This window comes from Lepisma saccharinum, chromosome 22, assembly GCF_977018435.1.
Source record: "Lepisma saccharinum chromosome 22, izLepSacc3.1, whole genome shotgun sequence".
NCBI lineage: Eukaryota > Metazoa > Arthropoda > Insecta > Zygentoma > Lepismatidae > Lepisma > Lepisma saccharinum.
The window spans coordinates 45780778-45801195 of NC_139250.1; the positions used below are offsets into that span (position 1 = coordinate 45780778).

At 38.8% G+C, this 20418-nt stretch overlaps 1 protein-coding gene across 1 annotated transcript in view; it reads right to left on the reverse strand.

The window, feature by feature from the left end:
* The window catches only part of LOC146004699 (uncharacterized), a 157365-nt gene that overhangs the window by 21461 nt on the left and 115486 nt on the right, over positions 1-20418 (reverse strand). The window contains exon 2 of the mRNA XM_083143648.1: positions 3350-3536. Coding sequence (XP_082999774.1) covers positions 3350-3533 — 184 coding nt within the window. The 5' untranslated portion in view covers positions 3534-3536. The remainder of the gene's footprint in view (positions 1-3349; positions 3537-20418) is intronic.

A 20418-nucleotide genomic window follows, 5' to 3' on the forward strand; every position in this document is an offset into this window, starting at 1 on the left:
CTGTGTAAAACATTGTAATACTCCAAAAACTGAACCTGCTCTGCAACACAAGGAAAATGCCTCATTTAGCAATCAATGTGCCTTTGTTAAGTTGGTAAGTTCAGTATGTCACTACATTTTAAATAATGCTGATGGAAAAAATTAATAAAGTTTGTTAAATGACAACGATTCCTTACCACAAGCATATAATTATTCTTTACGGATATCCCCTATAACGGTTGGGGGTTCGACGTGCTGACCCCACGTCACCCCATTACTGGTTAAAGATCTCCACACCTCTAAAATTTTAGGTAGGATTGTGGGAAGGACTGGCAGTCGGGAGATAGACCAAGGCCCTTCCAGGGCTCTCGAACGACGGGTTATTATATATTTATAGATGCTTAAATATATGTGCAACCTCACATGTGTTTCCAGTGACTTATTGCAAGGGTTTGTTATTGTACTTGACTCAACAAAATAAGCTTACTGTGTGAGGCAGATTCATACGAACAAAAAATACCCAAAATAAAAATTTACTTCAAAATTACAAAAATGTATTTACTTGTTCTTGTTTAAATTTTCAATTCTTCGAAAAGTTTGTTAAGGAGTTGAGTTGAGTTTGTGTTTTTAGTCCAATTTATACACAGTAGTAAGGCTAATCGGGACTGGACCTACAGTTTAAAGTAAGATCCGGACCACTGTGTACCTCCACCCATGTATCGAACCCGGGACCCCTCGATTACAAGGCAACAACGCTATCACTGCGCAATCGGGGAGGCATCGTTTGTTAAGGAGGATTCTCAAAATCGGTCTTCACGATATCGAGAAAAATATGCGACTCGAGAAATCGTACAGTTTGTGAAGATAATTACTTTTTACACGTTGCGTGTTTTAGACTGTTTCAATAGTAGAATAGTTATGTGGTGCGAATAATACTAAGCCAAGCGTCAGGTTAACCTTGCAGCAGGTTTTATGTATCAATCCGCGCGAGAACTGAGCTCAGAATCTTCCGTGCCAGTCTTTCCTCAACCGCCGAGCTGCTTACATCGGAGACACTGAGAAAATCTACAGTATTGCCAACCGCACAACACATCAAAACCCGCATGCATGTCAAGTGGATTGTATTTTTGCTTCTCTTTGTCTCCTGAAACATAACATTTTAAAAGTACTTTCTGCGCATATATTATTTAATAAATGTGTCATTAATATAAGAGCGAAACAACTTCTAAACATGAGAGCATGTGTGTATATTTCGAGCACGCAAAAATAAAAATAAACAAAGATAAAAGTAAACAACGATAGGCTCCTCTTGAATTTAATGACAAATTATTGTTTTTGGTTTAGAAAGAAATAGATTTATGAAAAACTTGGTTGCTTCGTTCGCAATACATCCGTTACTGTAAGACACACGCACTTCAAGTTGTACCACCAAAAAAGCATGATTTGTTATTGGTGATATATACAATCAGGTGCATTGTCTGTCGCTATTACTCTGGTTTCAATTTATGAATCACTTCACTAAACCAGGATTCAAATCTTGGTCTGTCCATTTCTTGCTGATAATCACCCTTCCCTTTCTTTGCGCGGAACAGTAAATATGCGCCTTCAACAAAGCTTTCATTGCCGCCAGTGGGTGAAACAATAAGCCTCCCCCTTCCCCTCATCGTCGGTTTCTTCAGCCCTGGCGGTGGTTTTGCATGGTGGTATCCTTCCATGTTTTATTACCCCTTCCCCCACCCACCGAGTTGAAGGACGTCTCGTCCAAATAATAAACATGTTTCTTCTCACTGCGATATATTTTAATACCGCGGAGATTCTTTTGTCGTCAAACAACAAACAATCGTTTCCTCTTGCTAAACTCAAACCGCAAATCATTCAACACCCGTGATACAATTCGTGTGCACATTGACGGCAAATCACCTCACGCCCTGTTTTACTTTGATCTTGTTGCCGCAAGGAGGATTATGCATTTAAAACAACTTGCTTGACTTTGAAGAACATTTCCTTTCGGATGAAGCCCAAAATAACATTCGGGTAAAACCGCGCGCTGAACAGGAGATTCAGCCATTCTCGCCGCTCTACAATAAACATAGGGTTAAAATAGTGGGAGGTGCAACACTGGTATCAGCGATTTCACGCGCTCTGCAACGCATTCAGTCTCGCTCGACTCGCTCTAAAGTTTCAATGTCTCTTCAACGCATTACAGATTCGAGTTGGCGAATCTGCGGTTCTAAGTTCGTCTGCACAGTGATTGCAACCAATTAAGTCCATACCTGCTAATCAATGTATTATTTTGTCTGTATATTACAAATTAAATAACTGTTTTCTTGCAAGTATGCAGTTGTGTCGGAATAGAACCCGTCTCAGTGGAACTATATTCTTGCGCGCACGTTTGGATCTACATATGCTAAAACCTGCTGCAAGGTTGACCTGACGCAGGGCTTACTTACCCGGAGATATGAGGCATCCTGCCACCATTATACTTATTTAGCGTGTATTGAGCTCTGATTCGGGACCAGTTGTAACTGTTTGTCTATATGTGGTTTACCCCTGCACAAGCGGTCGTTCTTCAATCTACTCAAGCTCAAAACATTGTTTGGACGCAATGGCAACGCCCAACAATGGCTGTTGTTGACCTGCGACTGCTAGGGGTGGAAAGACCGGTCCCTCAAAATTTCGAGAAACGACGAAGATCTAGGTTCCTACACTGACATCCACTATAGCTAGAACCAGGAAAACGAGAAAGAAATGTGGTTTTGGGTTCGTGCCACTCAAATTAAGAACAGTGTTTCTAACTGAAAGAAAAAATTACTGAAAAACTATTTTGCAATATTTGTCATGAAAGTAAAATTTTCAGCAAATGTAGAACAGTTTGCCGGGGCCACGTGAACGTTTCGGGGGGCCCGTGCCCCCCCCCCCGTGCCCCCCCTAACGACGTCCCTGCGTGAGATGTAAACAATGTATCACTTCACATTTTTAAAAGCCGATAACTATTCAACCGAGAGGAGTAACGTTTCGTATAAAACGTTATTAGGTACAAAACAATGGCGCTGCTAAAATACATACTTTACAACGTTTACTGTACATGTATGGAATAATATTTTAGTTGATTCAATTGTAAACACCGTGCACTTCAGCATAGATGGTGTAACTCAACGTGCCTTTCATGCTGTATATCTTATACATTGTAATCGCGAAAGCTAACCGAAAAGTTATATGACATGCTTCCGTTTAAAGTAGTATCTGCTATGAGGTTTTTGGAAGCATTTAAGTTATTAGGTATATTTATGCTAGCAAAAATGTTAAAGGAAATGCTTTCGTCTAAAGCCGGCTTAACACTAAAGTAAATGTGGCGCTAGTTTGTGCTTACCTTGATGTGACTGCAGAGGACAACTTTTTCCGCCACTCGAGTCGGATCCGCATTTGGCGTCATTTGGCACGAAGTCTTCCTCTATGTCGATCTCCTCGTCCTGCCAGTAGTCGGAGCAGCTCCCGTTTCTCGGCAAACTGTCTTCGTCCACTAGGAGAGAGGACATCCTTTCCACCGATCTCATGACCTGCAACAAACATGTCAGCAAGGGTCAGTGTTGCCAACCTCCAGATAAGAAAAAGTGCAGTTTAATATGTGAAATTATGCTAAATGCTGATAAATTGTGCTACGATCTGTAATTATAATAATGAATTATTACTCTTATTGATAATTAGATAGTAATTTATTATTATAATTGTAAAGAAAGTTTGAGATTCGTCGACTACAGAGCGGAACTTTTGTTTCATTTGTGCCCCACAACTCTCTACCGATTTCTTGCCATGAAATTTTCCTCGCAAGGTAAACTGGGAGAGAATAAAGAAAAGATGAAGAGAAGAGGGTGTGAAATAAGATCTGGATATGATTTTATTTTTAATTTCTCAAATTATCGTCTTTTGAACTGAATTTCTACCTCCCAGAGAAATAAGTTTGCAAATTATGCTAGATTTTCCCATTATGCAAACACAGGGTGCTACGTGCCAAAGAACCTCATATTGTGCTGGGTTTAGCATCATTTTGCTAGGGTTGGCATCGCTGACAAGGGTGAATTTATATCTGGAGGAATCAAGCAGGTATCTAGAAATACATTACGGGGGGTTCTACCAAAGTGCCTCAATAATAATAATAGAATAATTATGTTTAATTACATTAAAACAATATTAATTAAATTAATATTGTATTGTTATTATGAATAGGTAAAAATACGGTTTAAAAATAGAGATATAACAATATCTAGCTTATATGTAATATTAAATCAATAGTTAGGGTCGCTAGAATTTGTACAAAAACAACTGTCCTGGTAAGGAAATTAATGTAAAAAATATGAAGAATTGAATATTTATTGAATAACAAAAAGAAGTTAGATTCAATTGACGAAACGCAAAGTTCCTGATTAATATTTAATGCATATTATCGTAACTTATGTAATGTGTTCTTTCAAAGCCGTATGAGCCCAATTCCTTGCCTTCCAATAAGTTCGGCGGAAATAAGCAACCTTCGATTACATAACAAATGCTAAACAAAATATTTTGATTATTTAATTTTAGTACTTGGTAATTATTTTTTGGGGGGGTCCCGATCCCCTGGACCCCCTTAATACGTCCTTGGGAGGAATTACAAATTACAACTTAAAGATTATTTTGAGCTCTTCTACAGTTCAGGATCACATGCATTTTGAAATTTCATCAGAAACATGCTTTATTTTAATAATTCTCTGAAAGCGACAATGATTATTAGCATACAATGTTAATTGGATACTATCCATTGTCTAGTGTTTTAAACTTGAATTGTAACACTACATATCAAGAGAACACCTCTCCTCTTGTCTTCAGGTGGACAAATTTCTTTCTACCGATAGTGAAGATCGAACCTACGACAAACCTATGAGTTTTACTACAAATCCGATGTGCCAACCAACTACTCCATACAGTGGCGGCGATTAGGGGTGCGAGGGGGGCAGTTGCCCCCTCACTTTTTGCAACTTTCGCTACCGCACTATGCTAAACCTTATCTGCCAAGGGTCGCTTCCCCCCCCCCCCCCCCACGTTTGGGACCGAATCGCCGCCACTGACTCCACAGTATCTATGTAAGTTCAGAAATATGTGGTGATTACGCAACTTTGCCACCTAAGGAGCAGCCACCACTGATTCGAAGTCAATTAATTACAATATAGTAGAAGATTTTGCCTCTTTCACTCATCTCATCACACTTCATCTTCCTTTTCGTAGTCACTATGTTGACCAAAATGTTTACTACCAACTGATCACCCACACCCCCTTGACAGGGGTAGCGCACAGTCGACTCTCAAAATGCTTTAATTGGAGGTGTCAAAAATAGTCTAGATACTGAGAGTTCTTCGTTGCTACGATAGATGTCACGGCGTTTGCTCTCAGTTACAAGAACTGCCCACAGATGGCAGCAGATGAGCGTAGTGGAAGTATTCAGTGCGTTTCTTACTTACCTGCAACCTTCTGCTTTATAAACATGAATTTTAACTCGTAAATTATTTCGTATTTTATTACTTAGTCAATACTATGGAACCGATGCTATGATGTTGTGATATGTGAGTAGCAACTCTTATTCCCGGCATGTTTTTTGTAAGTTATACCTTCAAGAACACAGATGCAATCTAGGATGTAATTGATCATTTAATCTTGCTTTTCATAAGTAATAAGAACGAAGTAATGTTTATCTGTATTGTTACACCCAGTTTTATCATTCTAACATTAGTAGTTTTCGAAACAGGCAAATTCAAATAGGTAACATATGTATTTTTTAAAAAAGATATTACCTTATAGGCAACTTACTCACAAAATATAGTTTTTAGCACGACAATTTACGGTTCACAGGCTCACAACCGGGGGGGGGGGGGATTGCGAAGGGGTGCTCGCGCACCCCTTATGTATCTTACACCCCCCTTTTCAAAACCTATGTTTAACCGAAAACACTAACTTGTGCAGTGTCTCATGTCCTATCGAGCGCCGAATGATAGGTATTGAAGTGAGATCGCTGTTATTGTATATTGTACACAACAGAAAGAGAAGCCGTGTTTACTTTTCTCTACTGGCAGCAGTCTCTATAAAGATCAGCGGCCATCGTATTTCCTTCGTCAGCATTGTTGTTAATAAGGTGGAAAATCAGTAACACGTAGTCATTTCCACAACATCTTGCTTCATAGGAAGAGTTTTATTGGCAATTAAAATTGGCTACTAACATAATTTGTTTCTGATAGTATTTGTAACAAACAAAGAAGTTTTGACATGATTCAACGTTCATAGTTACATTTAAAACAGCAATTTGTTTGGTTTTCTCCACATATTGCTTAGGAACAATGGCGGCATTATATTTTTGTCATCCTCCTTTCCTTTCATGGCTATCACAGGCTATTCGGAAGTTTGATAGCTGGATTCTGCTTTCAGTTGTCTGAAGAAACAAAACCACATTTCTTTAGTTTTGTCTTGCAAAACCCAATTTTTTTCTCATGTTGAAAAAAAAAAATAGATGTGGCAAATTTGGTTACGTTAAAGCCAACGCTTCGTCAGAAAGACTATAAAATTGGATTGTATTTCATTTAGTGTAAGTGAGATGTAAAATGCGATCAATGCTAAAAAAAATTTCAGAGATATTATTCATTTTCTCTGGATCTGCTGCATCGGAACTATGGACATCCGCAGGATTTTTCCAGGGATGGGCAAGCAAGGAATTTTTTCCAGGGGGGGTGCACATCCCCCCCCATACTGGTGTTGTCCTCTCAAAAAGCATTGCTTCAATTTGAAACTATTATAGCTGAAATGAAATATATAATTTTTGGTTTACTTTAATTTTCCAGGGGGAGGGTGTGTAGCCCCCTTGGCCCCCCTCTTCCCGGACGTCCAAGAGAGTGGAAACGAAGCTGAGAAGCAGCAGTAGAGTCTGCAATAGGGGTTTAAGGGAATGATCGAAATTGCCAGACACCAGTGGCGGCGATTGGGTTCCAAAACTGGGGGGCAAGGTGCCAAACAAGAACAGTTTACTTTCCCTTGGTAGATAAGGTTTAACATAGTACGGGAGCAAAGGGTACAAAAAATGGGATGGGGCAACTGCCCCTCGCCACCCCCTATTCGCCGCCAATGCCAGACACCATAGGCGGATCTAGATTTTTTTCTGCGAGGAGCACAGAAAACGCAGTAAACATATAAGATGTTACACTGAAAATATAATGTAGGTTTTTTAAATTTTTTTATACATATTAATAAAAGCCTCCCTACTCAAGCGCTCTATTCACATCAAGAAAATTACAAGTGTTTTTTTAGATCCAATTTGTGGTCAGGTAAACTTATCGGGACCGTACCTTCAAAGTGGAATCAGAACCACTGCACAATGTGGCTGCAAGACGAAAAAGAAAAATAGTGATAGTATAGTAGGCTATAGTAGATAATTGTGAAATAGAACTAGTTCTACATTATTTATATTATTAATAACGAAAAAAAGTGAAAAGCTTCATAATTAATTTTCATACATAGGTAGGCACTGAAATTGATATTTTTTTTTGTCATGCTTATGCAAACATGATTTTATGTTTTCATCTGTAGTGAGATATGGATACGTATCTTCTGTGTGGAAGCAAAAATTCAATTCCCAGTGGTAGCGTCGTCGGCTTCTAATCAAGGAGTCCCGAGGTACATAGTGGTTCGGATCCCACTTTAAACTGTAGGTCGAGTCCCGATTGCCCATTTTCTTCCCCGTCAACTTGTGAATGCCGTTTCATTTCTTGCTCTCCGATTGGCTGTTGGAAAGTTACGGTGCTGTGATTGTGAGAATATCATCTTTGCGCTGTACGTTAGGTTAGGTTAGGTTAGATTAGCCCTTAACTCCCCACGTGCGGTCTCACAGACCGCTAGCGTTGTGTTATTCTGTTGTTTATACGTAGGGCTGGGGTAGGAGATTACGGCGCTGTCTAGTTGTCCCTTCCCGAATCCTGCATTGGTTTATGTCGTCAGTACCCACTTGAACGTGACCTTGAGCGATATTTATAGCTTTTTTCGTGCTTAGCGGTCTCCGAGACCGGATCTGGGACAGAGTATAACAAAAACATGACAAGTTAAGGGTTAGATTAGGTTCGAAAGCAGCAAATTTGCGCTGAAAAATATGAAATAAAATATTCTCACAATCGCAGCACCTTAACTTTCCAACAGCCAATCAGAGAGCAAGAAATGAAACCGCATTCACAAGTTGGAAAAAGAAGATTCGCCTCCCGATTAGCCTTGTTGCGCACAAAGTGGACTTACAACACCAAATCAATCAAGCAAGCAAAAATTCAAGTACGACAGTATGCTACGTGTATCGTGCTTTCAGGCTGCAAGTAGCACGAAACTGCTATAACCTCGAAGTTCACAGTTCCCTCACTATGCAGCGCCACAATCGCATAAAGCACAATGGCGATTCCGCAGAAGCGCGCACAATCTGTATTCTGGTATGCAGAGACCAAATCAATCATTGCAGTGCAAATAAATTATCAGAGAGAATATGGAGGTGAAGCACCTGATGGGAAAGTTTTTGTCGACTGGAAGTGTTAATAAACAATCCGGAGGTTCTCAGATTGGATATTGTTCGTGCTACAAACGGTGAACACATAAAGGTGTAAGAGTTCAGTGTAGAGGTGTATTGGTGTTTTCGTGTTTTCGTGTTTAGTGCTTCATGCAATAAAATTCTTGAGTTTCTCTTTCGTTTAGTACCACTCGCATTCCATTGTGTTTCATAACCTTTTAGCAATGATGAATTATTGAAATGTGAGAGGTTTGAACGGAACAGCCTGTATATTACTAATTTTTGGTAAGACAGCTATTTTTATGCAATTTTTTGTTATCTTAACTAGACATAAACTGGGTAATAAATATGTGCTGTTGTCTCTATTCTTAACATCATCTTACCCGGTGGAGACACATAGTGGTCGAATCCAACTTTAAACTGTACGACCAGTCCCAATTATCCTATCTGTGCATAAATGTGGACTTAAAAAACTAATTGTGTGAAATTCAATTATATATAATAAACCTGTTCATTTCATAATAACAAAATAATATTTTTATTTGTTGATTGATTTAATATTATTCTTTTAATAGACATATTAGTTTTTTTAACCTATTAATTATAAACTTTATTATTATTATTAGATGTGAAACATTTGGTTCGAACCCCTCTCGAAATATAGTTACATATACGTGCCTGACACATCATACAGTGATTTTCATCTCACTGCAGGGCCTCCCCGATGATGTACTGTTAACATCGTCGCCTTGTAATCAAGGGGTCCCGGGTTCGATACCCGGTGGAGGCACAAGTGGTTCGGATCCCACTTTAAACTGTAGGTCCAGTCCCGATGAGCCTTACTGTGCATAAAGTGGACTTAAAACACCAAATGAAACCAAATTCATTCTTCAGACAGCTAGTAACCAGTGGCGCAGGAACGGGGGGGGGTACAGGGGTACATTGTACCCCCGCAAATTCTTGAAGGGGGTACTGTACCCCCTTAAATCCGTAAATCGAGTTGTACCCCCTGTACCCCCCTTTGGTAATTTGACATCAGACGGAAGGTGCTACTGTTAAAATTACCTATTATCAATTCGCCCAATAAAAAATGTATTATTGTTTATAAATTATAAGCATTATAGTCCTTACCACAGAAATTCAAAACATTTAATTGTAAACTTATTATACTATATTGTGCTTGCTACTGGTTAGTTCATTGACCTACGTTCTTGGAAACCTCTTTAAGGAGATGAAAATTGTTTAAAATGTGTGTGGAACGATGGAATCAGATTGAGTCTCAGACAATTACGCTGCAGGCGATTGCTGCTTTGCGTAAGGGGGGGGGGGTACACTTTTCTAAAGAAGTGGTCGCGTCGATTCGAAGATAAGATACAAATCTTCATCAGAAGAATATATGACTGACCCCATTTTCTATTGAATATTTATAATGGAATTTTCCGAAACGGAACACTTACACGAACGAGACGAGACACGACAGACCAACTTGGGGGGGGGGGGGTTACAATTCACTCCTGTACCTCACCCATATTTTTCATAAATTTGTAAGAGGGTGTTCGGAAAACTATACTATATATTAAGATATATTTTTTTTAAAATGTAGAGTGCCGATCAGCCTATCTGAGAATGAGGTGAATTTGGAATAAGTTTTCATAACTTCAGAGTGGAAACCGAAAGAAAAATAAGCACAAACAAGAACGAGAAGGACCTCACCACACAGGAGACGAGATGAGGCTGTGACAATTCTCGACTCGTCGCATCGCGATATCATTCCTAGGTGAAATGAAATTTTTCCTAGACATTTAAACAGAGTGCAATTTGCGATTTTATCAGAGGGGGGGACTATTTTTTACCTATGTATTAGGTATACTTATAATTGGACATTAATTGCTTAAAATCTAATTGTGATATCGAATGCAACACAAACACCGCCATTTTATGTTAAACTCTAAAGTCAAATTGTAAGAAAATTACATTAGTCAGATGAATGCACGAGATAAATGAGACTCACTGCAGGTTCTATTGGTAGATCTTGGATTGGATTTACAAGGTCTCTGGGAGTGAGATGGGAATATTTGATTGACTGATTTGGTTTATTTTACTTCGCATTTCTGCCACTTTTGGCTAATCGCAAAGATGAGGATGAGTGATGATGATATGATGAAATTGATGGACACTCAAAAAAAACACCCATGGGCAGGCCAGGATTCGAACCTATGACCTCAGGCTAACCACCCGCAACGGAGTCCGGAGAGGTGGGAATGTATTTTGGGTTTTCTTTGTAGATGCGAAAATCTTTAACTGTGACGCGCACATGCTTCTGCTTACATTAAAGTTTACCTTTTCACATAAACGAGAAATTGACATGTCACCCTAAATCACACGCATGTATCTGCATTTAATACCACTACATACGAAAATAAACCTTGGCCGGCTCTTCACATTGTCCACCAAATTTGAAAGGAAAGAAAACTTTTGAGCGTATGGCTTTCCTTGCTACTTCTGAGAGCTGAAGGATTTCGGTTTTGTAAATGTACCGAATGATATTACTTTCAGTACTTGAAGATCGTCAATAGGTACAGCTAATTATATTACAAATAAATGATTTGTCAAATTTTACACAAATATTTCAAAGTTAGACTTCTTACGGGTTGATTGGGAACCATCTGAACTCATATTTTTCTTTTTTAATACAACACTCTATAGATGTCTGAGAAAATACCAAATACATGGCTTCTCTGTAAAAGGCATTGGATGTGGTACACATCTGCCATAAATTGTTTAAAGATATTTTTATACGGTACGTAGCTATGGGACTTTTAAAATTAGAAAGAGCGGAACTGAAGTGGAACTCTATATAATGTAGTTTCCATATCCAGTGGGTGGGAGATGATTATTCCTGGTTGGGGTGGCTCAAGATCCCCCTGACTCCTGATTTTCCGTTCAGTGAAATCCAAATAAGCCCAGAATGAGGTCCAGAGCTTAGCCTTATATGTTTCAGAATTGTTATCTGATTTTAAATATATATATATATTTTTTTTTGAAAACTTAAAATCTAAGAAAAACAATGAAAAATATTTATGCAAATTTTGCATTAAATAACAGGACATTCGTGTTTGTTGTTCTAAAAGAGAATATTTCTCATGGCTTCACATTATACCTAGGTATCAAGGACGTTGTTGTGGGGGTCCAGTGAGTCCGGACCCCTTCCCCCCGAAAGACTTACCAAGTAGGCCTAGTAAAAGTAATTTATCAAAATATAATTGTTTAGCATTTGTTATACTCAATTTCCATTAATGCCAATACCATGCTTGAACAGCGTAACAATTAAACGTTAGGGTGCGGCAGAAATATCTCCCGGATTTAATTTGTGAATAACAAAGCAACGATAGATGTTATGCAAAACTTTATTGCACAGTTGGAAAGAACAAGGTTTACCATTTTATTACACATTTGCAAAGAACAAAATGTTCCAATTATTTTTTGTCAAAATTGCCACAAGTCACCATTTTGTGTGACATAGTTGACTTTGTTTTAAAATGATATCGTCCAAATGCGGATCTGCACAGTGTACGCATTTCTGAAGTCTCGCCCTGAAGTTCTGCATTACCCTCCTAGTCATGTCTGGTCGGTATTGCCGCTCTTTCCTGTCTGATACCATCTTTCAGATCATTGTCTGTCCTCGGCCTTCCTTGGTAAACTTTAGCCTCCAGGTACTCCCACAGAAAGAAGTCGCAGGATGCGAGCTCGGGGAACGAGTTGGCCATGGAAGGTCACTTCGAAGTGAGATCAGACGCCCTGGAGTTGTCTCGGTACATATGGGAAACAAAATGGTAATCCTTGTTCTTTCCTACCGTGAAATAAAATTTTGCATAACATCTATCGTTGCTTTGTTATTCACGAATGAAATCCGTGAGTTATTTCTGCTGCACCTTGTATACTCGATGGTTTTCTCCGCTGAACTTATTGGAAGGCAAGGAATTTGGCTCATACGGCTTTGAAGGATTCCAAAGATTTATGCACACTACTAATGATAATATCCATAAAATATTAATCAGGAACTTTGCTTTTCGTTAATTGGATCTAACTCCTTTTTTTTGTTATTCAATAAATATTCAATTATTTTTCTATCTGACATTTTATTACTTGCCAGGGCAGTTGTTTTTGTGCAAATCTTGGCGATCTTAACTACACATACGCTACATAATGAATACTTGCTGTTATATGTCTATTCTTTTACTACCTTTTACCTATTCATGTAATAATAACATTACTTAATTAATGTACATATTTAATTAATTAATATATTAATTTAATTAAATATAATTATCCTAATTATTATTACACTTGATTGGACATTATATATATATATATATATATATATATAAATGGGAGCTGAATTTTGTACCCCCCCCAAATGAAAAAAGTTCCTGCGCCACTGCTAGTAACCATTCTACCCTCCTGTTTCTCATCTGCTGCTACGGTGGGTTTGCCATAATTTTCCATACCCGTACCATTTCTCTCTGCCCTTAGCACCTGCGACACTTACGGTGCCCAGATATAACGGTCACTTTCACACGACACGGTGGAGGCTTGCGAGCTTCCGAGAATTTTTACTTTCCTCACCTCTTTCCAAATTTGGCACCAGGTAACGGTTACACTTACTCTCTACCCTTAAGACTGTATATCATGGAAAGGCCTTTTCCGAATTCGCCTTCCTTCTGCCGATAGAGCGCGCACAGCGTTTACACCACCAGATGTTTTGTCCAGGCCCGCTTCGCGAGGCCTTCAAGAACACGCCTCCTCCGGTACACGGGCAGTTAGTGATTGACAGGTCGTAAAACCCTTGGCATTTCTTTTCTCAGACACGTCCTAGGTTTTGCTGCTCGGGTCTTCATTGCCAAAAGCTGATCTTACCATTTCGTGTCAAAATTCCAGACGATAATATAGAGTCCTGCAGCAACAATATGTGGCTTGTAACATACGTAATTGTGGAAGCTTCTCTTCAACGAATAAGGAGTCCCAGTAGTCTACTATTTGACCTCCGGGGCGAGGTAGTTAGCACAGCGCGCTACGACAGCAGGGGTCCCGGGTTCGAATCCCGAGTAAGACATGGATGTTTATGTTCTGAATGTGAATGTTAAAAAATATGGAACTGAGTAAATACTGATATATGAGAAAGCAGAGAAAATATGACATCGGACTGCCACGTAGTAAACCCAGGTTCGATTCTCAGTGTGAATGATTTCAAGCAGAAAATTTTCCAACATTATCCTTGCATAAAACCAACTCTGTGAATGTATTTGATCTATTTTTATAAAACTTTCACTGATACACAATATATGCACTAATTTAATCAAACTTGCATATTTTAATGAATATTAGGTCTAAAGCAAAATATGGCCATTTAATACCATGTGGTCCAAAAAGATAATAATTGAGAAAATGGTCAACTTTTTCTATTTATATATAGCCTATATTTTTGTTGTTGTAACCCCTATGCAAGGGTAGTATTTTCCTTTACATGACTTCATTTAAAAATTGCGGCCCTGTTTGACTTATGATTTGCGGCATTTTTAGCCTTTGTAGACAGTTGCGGTAATTATGGTAACTCATCTAAGAAAAATGATAGCTTGGGTAAAAAACATTGTTTTCAGCACATTTCAAGCTACATTGTATGTTTCGCGTATTTTTTCAACATATTGATTTTGACCAAAATTCAAAGTTTAGGATATTTTTGTTAGGAAGTTATGTAATATCAGAGTATTTCGGCTGAATTACTGTTATAGCTCTTTGATCGTTTCTTGATTCTCTTTTTGAAAATTTTGAGCCCAGATGTCTCCGATCGGGGAGCTAAAAAAATTGATATTTACAGCGTAAAGATTACTCTACGACAGGTACCTGTGAAACAAAAAATTCCAGATTGATATTTCATGGATAACAAACCTACAACAGGGGAGGGATTGGTCAAAAACAGGCATTTTACATTATTATTTACAAAGAAATGTTTGCTTTTTAATAATCATGTAATTTGAATTATTGTGTTTATTAATTACATCATGCGAATGGCGTAATAAGTCCGTTAGTAGTGTTACGAATTAAATTTTCCTTCTTCTTGATCCCATTAGTTATGAAGAACTTCATCCCGGCTCAACAAATGTCACAAGGTCTTTCAAACTAAAAAATAGACTGCTTTGTGCCAAATTTAAGTCAGATTACGTGTCAGTAAGCAGTGTTTTACCTGTTTAGAATGCTACTTCAACTGCGACATTTGTCCGAACAGGAAGTTTACCGATTCTGACCTATGTTAACTTATTCTTTATAGAATTACAACAAAATTGGTTGCTTTGTTATTTTATTGTAATTTTGAAAAATCCAATTATATATAAAAAGATGTTTTGTTACTATAATTAACTACTTGTATTTGAAAGAAATTGGTAAAGCCACCCACCTGCATTATGCAATGTGTTTTGAAAGGCATATTGGTGGGTGGGTGGTGGTGGCTCTTTACATATTCACAGTCTCGTTTATTTATAGAGGCGATGCAAATCGTCTCTATGCTCCCACGTAGTTATATAGTAGAGTCCCTTGTACGTAGATGCACCCCATGCAGTGGGAGAGCCCACTTTCCTCACCCTCTCCTCCGGGAATCGAACGGCAGTCAAGCTCTCCTATCGATGGTCTTTATCCTCCCAAAACTAATTTCCGAAATAAATTATGACCGATTTTGAATCAGGTGCAACACAAACAACATTGGAGATATTGAATTGGTTGAATCGGTAGAGAAAACCCGATTTGCAGGTTGTAAACTTATATTGGCTCCCGAGCGTTCGTGTATATAAATACAACCCCCCCCCCCATTTTTTACAATTCTCTAGGCATTGAATTAATAATGGAGGTTAGTATATTGAATCTTTCACCCGATATTCATTATAAAATTTTAAAATGAATTCTTAATGATTTATTGATTTAGTGTTTTAAGTCAACTTTATGCACAGTAAGGCTAATCGGGACTGAGCCAGGCATGGAACCCGGGATCCCTTGATTACAAGGCGACGACGCTACCACTGCGCCATCGAGGATGCTCAGTTTTTAATGGGGAAGTAATTCAAATTATTAATATTACAAAAGCCTCCCCGCTATTTATTCCATCCTGTTTAATGATTACGAAAGATTGTTGTTTCAATTTAGCATGTAGAAGGGTTTGAACAGGTGTACCAGCCAGATTAAATCGGCGTTATCTTCCAACGTTTCGAGCACATACATAGCAACAACATCTCCTACCTGAAGACGAGAGCAATGTATACGATGGAAGCTAACGTCGATTGACGTCGCCAGGAAAGCTACAACTCTTATGTAGAAGGGTGGAAATACAAACGAGTTGGATGAGATAATTGAGGAAATTAATGAATGATAAGTCTGATGAGATGGAGGCCAAAAAATATATCTACATAAGAAGATAAAGTGCCTACTGGCAAGAGCTAAATATAATAAGATATTAGATGGTAAATACAAAAATTGATTTAGTAATAATTAGAGGTTATTGTAAGCGTAAAAAATTGATGAATGAAAAATATGTTTTGATATGTTTAATAAGTTATGATTAGGGTGCGGATTTATAGGCAATTTTTTCTATCTATCTATCTATCTATCTATCAATCAATCATATGTTTTGTCACTGCTCTTTACCTACTAACTATTCATACTGTGCTTCAAAAGCTGCTTACATTTAGGGATATTTGATATCGAAGCAACACGCGACAAGCGACACGTGTCTCTTGGTAACTGGTTCTCAGTAATAAACGCAATCAACCATTCATCTTGTGTTGTCTGTTGCTTGTGTGTCCCTAGGACTGAGTTCTTTTTCATACCGTCCACCGTGTCGCCCTGGCCTGTTGTTCGCGCATGCACAGTGAATATTTTGCTTTAGACGGTGTGAAATATCTGTGTCGCTTGAGGATTTCACCAATTGAACGCAGGCTTGTGTGACATGTTATTCTACAGCTGTGTGAGACGTTGCTGTTGATTGGATTGTTCTCTAGAGGTATGTGTCGATTGTCACTTCGGTCTGCAGCTACATTGAGAAACGTTGCTGTTGACTGGCTCGTTCCCAAGCGACACGGAACATTCACATCAAGCAACAAGAGCCTATTCAGTTTAAAGGAAAACATGCACGAACAACAAACCGAGTCGACATGATACAAGGCACGTCCAGAAAGTAAGTTCCGTTTCAATTTATCTCCGCTGCAGCGCTGCGATCGCAGTTCCGCACATGCGCGGTAGACGCTCTGTTTCAAGGAGAAGAAACGTGAGCCATTTGGAGATCGCTGTCAGTCACGTACGCTTTGTTGTGCTTCTTTACAATGTCGGTGTTGATTGAAAATCCCGCCGCTTGTGAAATCAGATCTGTGATTCGTTTTCTGAATGCGAGGAAAGTGAAACCAAGTGAAATTTATCGGCAAATTTGCGATGTTTACGGACCAAATGCGATGAGTGATTCAATGGTGAGAAGATGGGTCCGACAGTTCAATGACGGACATAGTGATGTGCACGATGAAGAACGAAGTGGGCGTCCATCTTTGGTTACAGAAGAACTGGTTCACGCGACTGGAAAGGCATCTTACTCATTGATTTCTTACCGCGTGGTCAAACAATCACAGCAGATGCTTATTGCGAGACACTTCGGAAATTGCGCCGCGCAATACAGAATAAGCGCCGAGGATTGCTGTCAAAAGGTGTTGTTTTTCTTCACGACAACGCACGACCACACACTGCAAATGTGATGAAAAACCTCCTACAGGGATTTGGCTGGGACGTGTTTGACCATCCTCCGTACAGCTCTGACCTCGCTCCTAGCGACTTTCATCTGTTCTTACATCTCAAGTCTTTCCTTGGCGGTCAACACTTCAACAATGACGACGAGCTGAAAGAAACTGTTTCCAACTGGTTGAAGACACAGGCGGCAAATTTCTATGAAGAAGGTATACAAAAACTTGTGCCACGCTATGACAAATGCCTGCAAAATTTCGGCAGTTATGTGGAAAAGTAGTTTAAGAGTTGTAGAATTTTGTGCAATAAATAACTTTTCTGTATCTGTACACAATTTAATTTTATTACCAAACGGAACTTACTTTCTGGACGTGCCTTATACACGATATTGAGAGAAAGTCCCAGTCCGAGCGACATGCGACACGAGTAGCTTCTTTCAGTCATGAACAAGCTATGAAGATGTAATTGAATTCATTGTCACTCGCCCTATTAGGGAGAACTCACACCGAAGCGACAAGCAACATATGTCGCTTGGGAACGAGCCAATCAGCAGCAACGTTTCACACCGTAGCGGCATGACAGGCCGCACATGCCTACGCTCAATTGGTGAAATTCTCAAGCGACAAATGTAGCCGGTCGCTTGTCGTTCCGGTGTGTTTTCTCGCTCCACGATTAATGTATTCACATAATATGGAAAGTAAAATATTAATGAAACTAGAATTAAAAAAATTGCAAGATGTAGGTTCCATTATTATAACATAACATTACATATAGTATAATTGAATGTGCAGTGAATTATTTTTAAAATTTAAATATCTACCTTCAGCATAGTTGTCTTACCTCTTTATGAAATAGATCGGTGTTCTCTAAATGTGAATGTATTGCCCAAGCGTGTTCTTTGTATAGACAGAAATTGTATTTTTAAAATGCGTTGAAGTTAATGTGACTATAATTGAAATTATATTCAGAGATCGAGACGAAAACGAGAAAGCGTTTACATAACTTGGGACAAGAACAAGATTTAGAGTTTGAAAGAGTACCCGACTGTCTCACTTCCTTTCGCTGTAATTTCTGTAGGGCCTCCCAAGGCACGTATCTACAAATACGCCGAACCAATTGTGTCAGGAATAATAATAATAATATGATGTTTAAGATAAAATTATATTATTATCACATAAATAGGTAAAAAGATCGGATAACAGCAAGTATTCATTATCTAGCTTACCTGTAGTTAAGATCGGCATAATTTGCATAAAAAACAAGTGACCTGGCAAAGAAATTCATTTCAAATTGATGAGGAATTGAATATTTATTGAATAAAAGAGAATGTTAGATCCGGTTAGCGAAAAGTAAAGTTCCTGATTAATATTTTATGCATATTGTTATAAATAGTAGCGTGCAAGCATAAATCTTTGGTAATTGGTACTGTCCTTCTAAGCCCCCTACTTCCAAACTTTCTTCCAATAAGTTCAAAGAGTGGGCCTCCTCGATGGCGCAGTGGTATCGTCGTTGCCTTGTAATCAAGGAATCCCGCGTTGGATACCCGGTGGATGCAAGTAGTGGTTCGAATCTCACTTTAAGCTGTAAGTCCAGTCCCGATTAGCCTTTCTGTGCAAAAAGTGGACTTAGAAACAACAAATCAATCAATAAGTTCAAAGGAAATTATAACCATCGATTATGTAATAAATGCTACACAAATATATTTTCATTATTTAATTTTTTCACTTGGTAAGTCTTTCTTGGGGAGGGGTCCGGACCCCTCCCCAAATAAGTCCTTGAGTTTCCTCGATGTAATTAGTAGTAATTATCTCGCCTTGTATTCAAGGGGTCTCAGGTTCGATCCCCGGTAGAACTACACAGTGGTCTGGATCCCACTGTATCCAGTAGCCCCAGTCCCGATTACCCTATTTAAGCATGTAATTGACTTAAAACAAATTTAATTTTGCTATAATTTATGTAAGATTCAATTGGGACAGTCTCTGTATTAATGTATTTATTCTTTTGGAAAATAGAAATAAGACAAATGAAACACAATGAAAAAAACAGCCGGGTGAAGGAAATCAACTTTGGATTTTCCGAAATGGTCGGAGCACGGTCAAAAGCCGCCCCCAAGGGAAAAGACAATGCCAAGGGTAGAAGAAGAAGTAAGCGAAGCCACGCCCACTATTGTAAAACCTGGTCAGAGTCATCTATCGGCAGACGGCTGAACTTGTAGGACTTGAACATAACCCCGCCAGCCGATGGCCAGCCCCGCTATGGCTCGAATAAAGCCATTCTCAAAGGTGTTTGAAAATGCATATCAATGTTTGCAATGGCGTATTTTCACAATGGGCCTCTCAATTTGAAAAAATAAAAAAATCAGTTTACTCAGGAAGGATGCAAGAAAGCCTTGCAAGGTTAAATTTTTACAGTAACTTAGAATCGGGCTCTATACGCCGATCCAAAAACTGAGATATTTGACAGCTAATATCTATTAAAATATGGAAGTGATAAAAAAAATTCGATAATCACTGTTAAGATTCATCCTTTCTGATCAATTCACCACAAAGCTCATTCAAATGCCTCAAATAGTTTTCGAGTAAAAGTGTTCTGAATGAAGGTCTGTTTTTCCGCTGCCCATGATATGGCCTCTTAATCAGCAAAAGCGAAGAAAAAGTGCCCGACAGTCTGTCCGTTCTGTACAAGGTGTACCAAAAGTTCCATTACCCCCATCCCTTTGAATTGTAGACAAACCTGCAAAATGTTATTTTAACAGCATGCGTATGATGAGAGGATGGTATACCATTAAATCAGACCAATAACCACCATTTACTCCAGAGGAGCGGTGTACACACCGCCATTTTCATGGCACAGTATTATTCGCCTCCAGGTGCGATGTGAAATCCTCCGTAACTTGGCTGGCGTGAGGGAAGCAAACGCACTGCGAACAGCTTCTTGAAGTTCCCCAGTTGTCTGATAACGATTATGGGCGACTTTCTGTTTGGTGTGCTCCCGTACCGCATTATCACAAGATGTCAGATTTGGACTTTGGGGTGGCCATTTTAGAGGTGCTGGTAAATTTGGCGATCTTCGTCCAATCCATTTGTCTCTGAACACACCATTGAGGTATTCTCTTA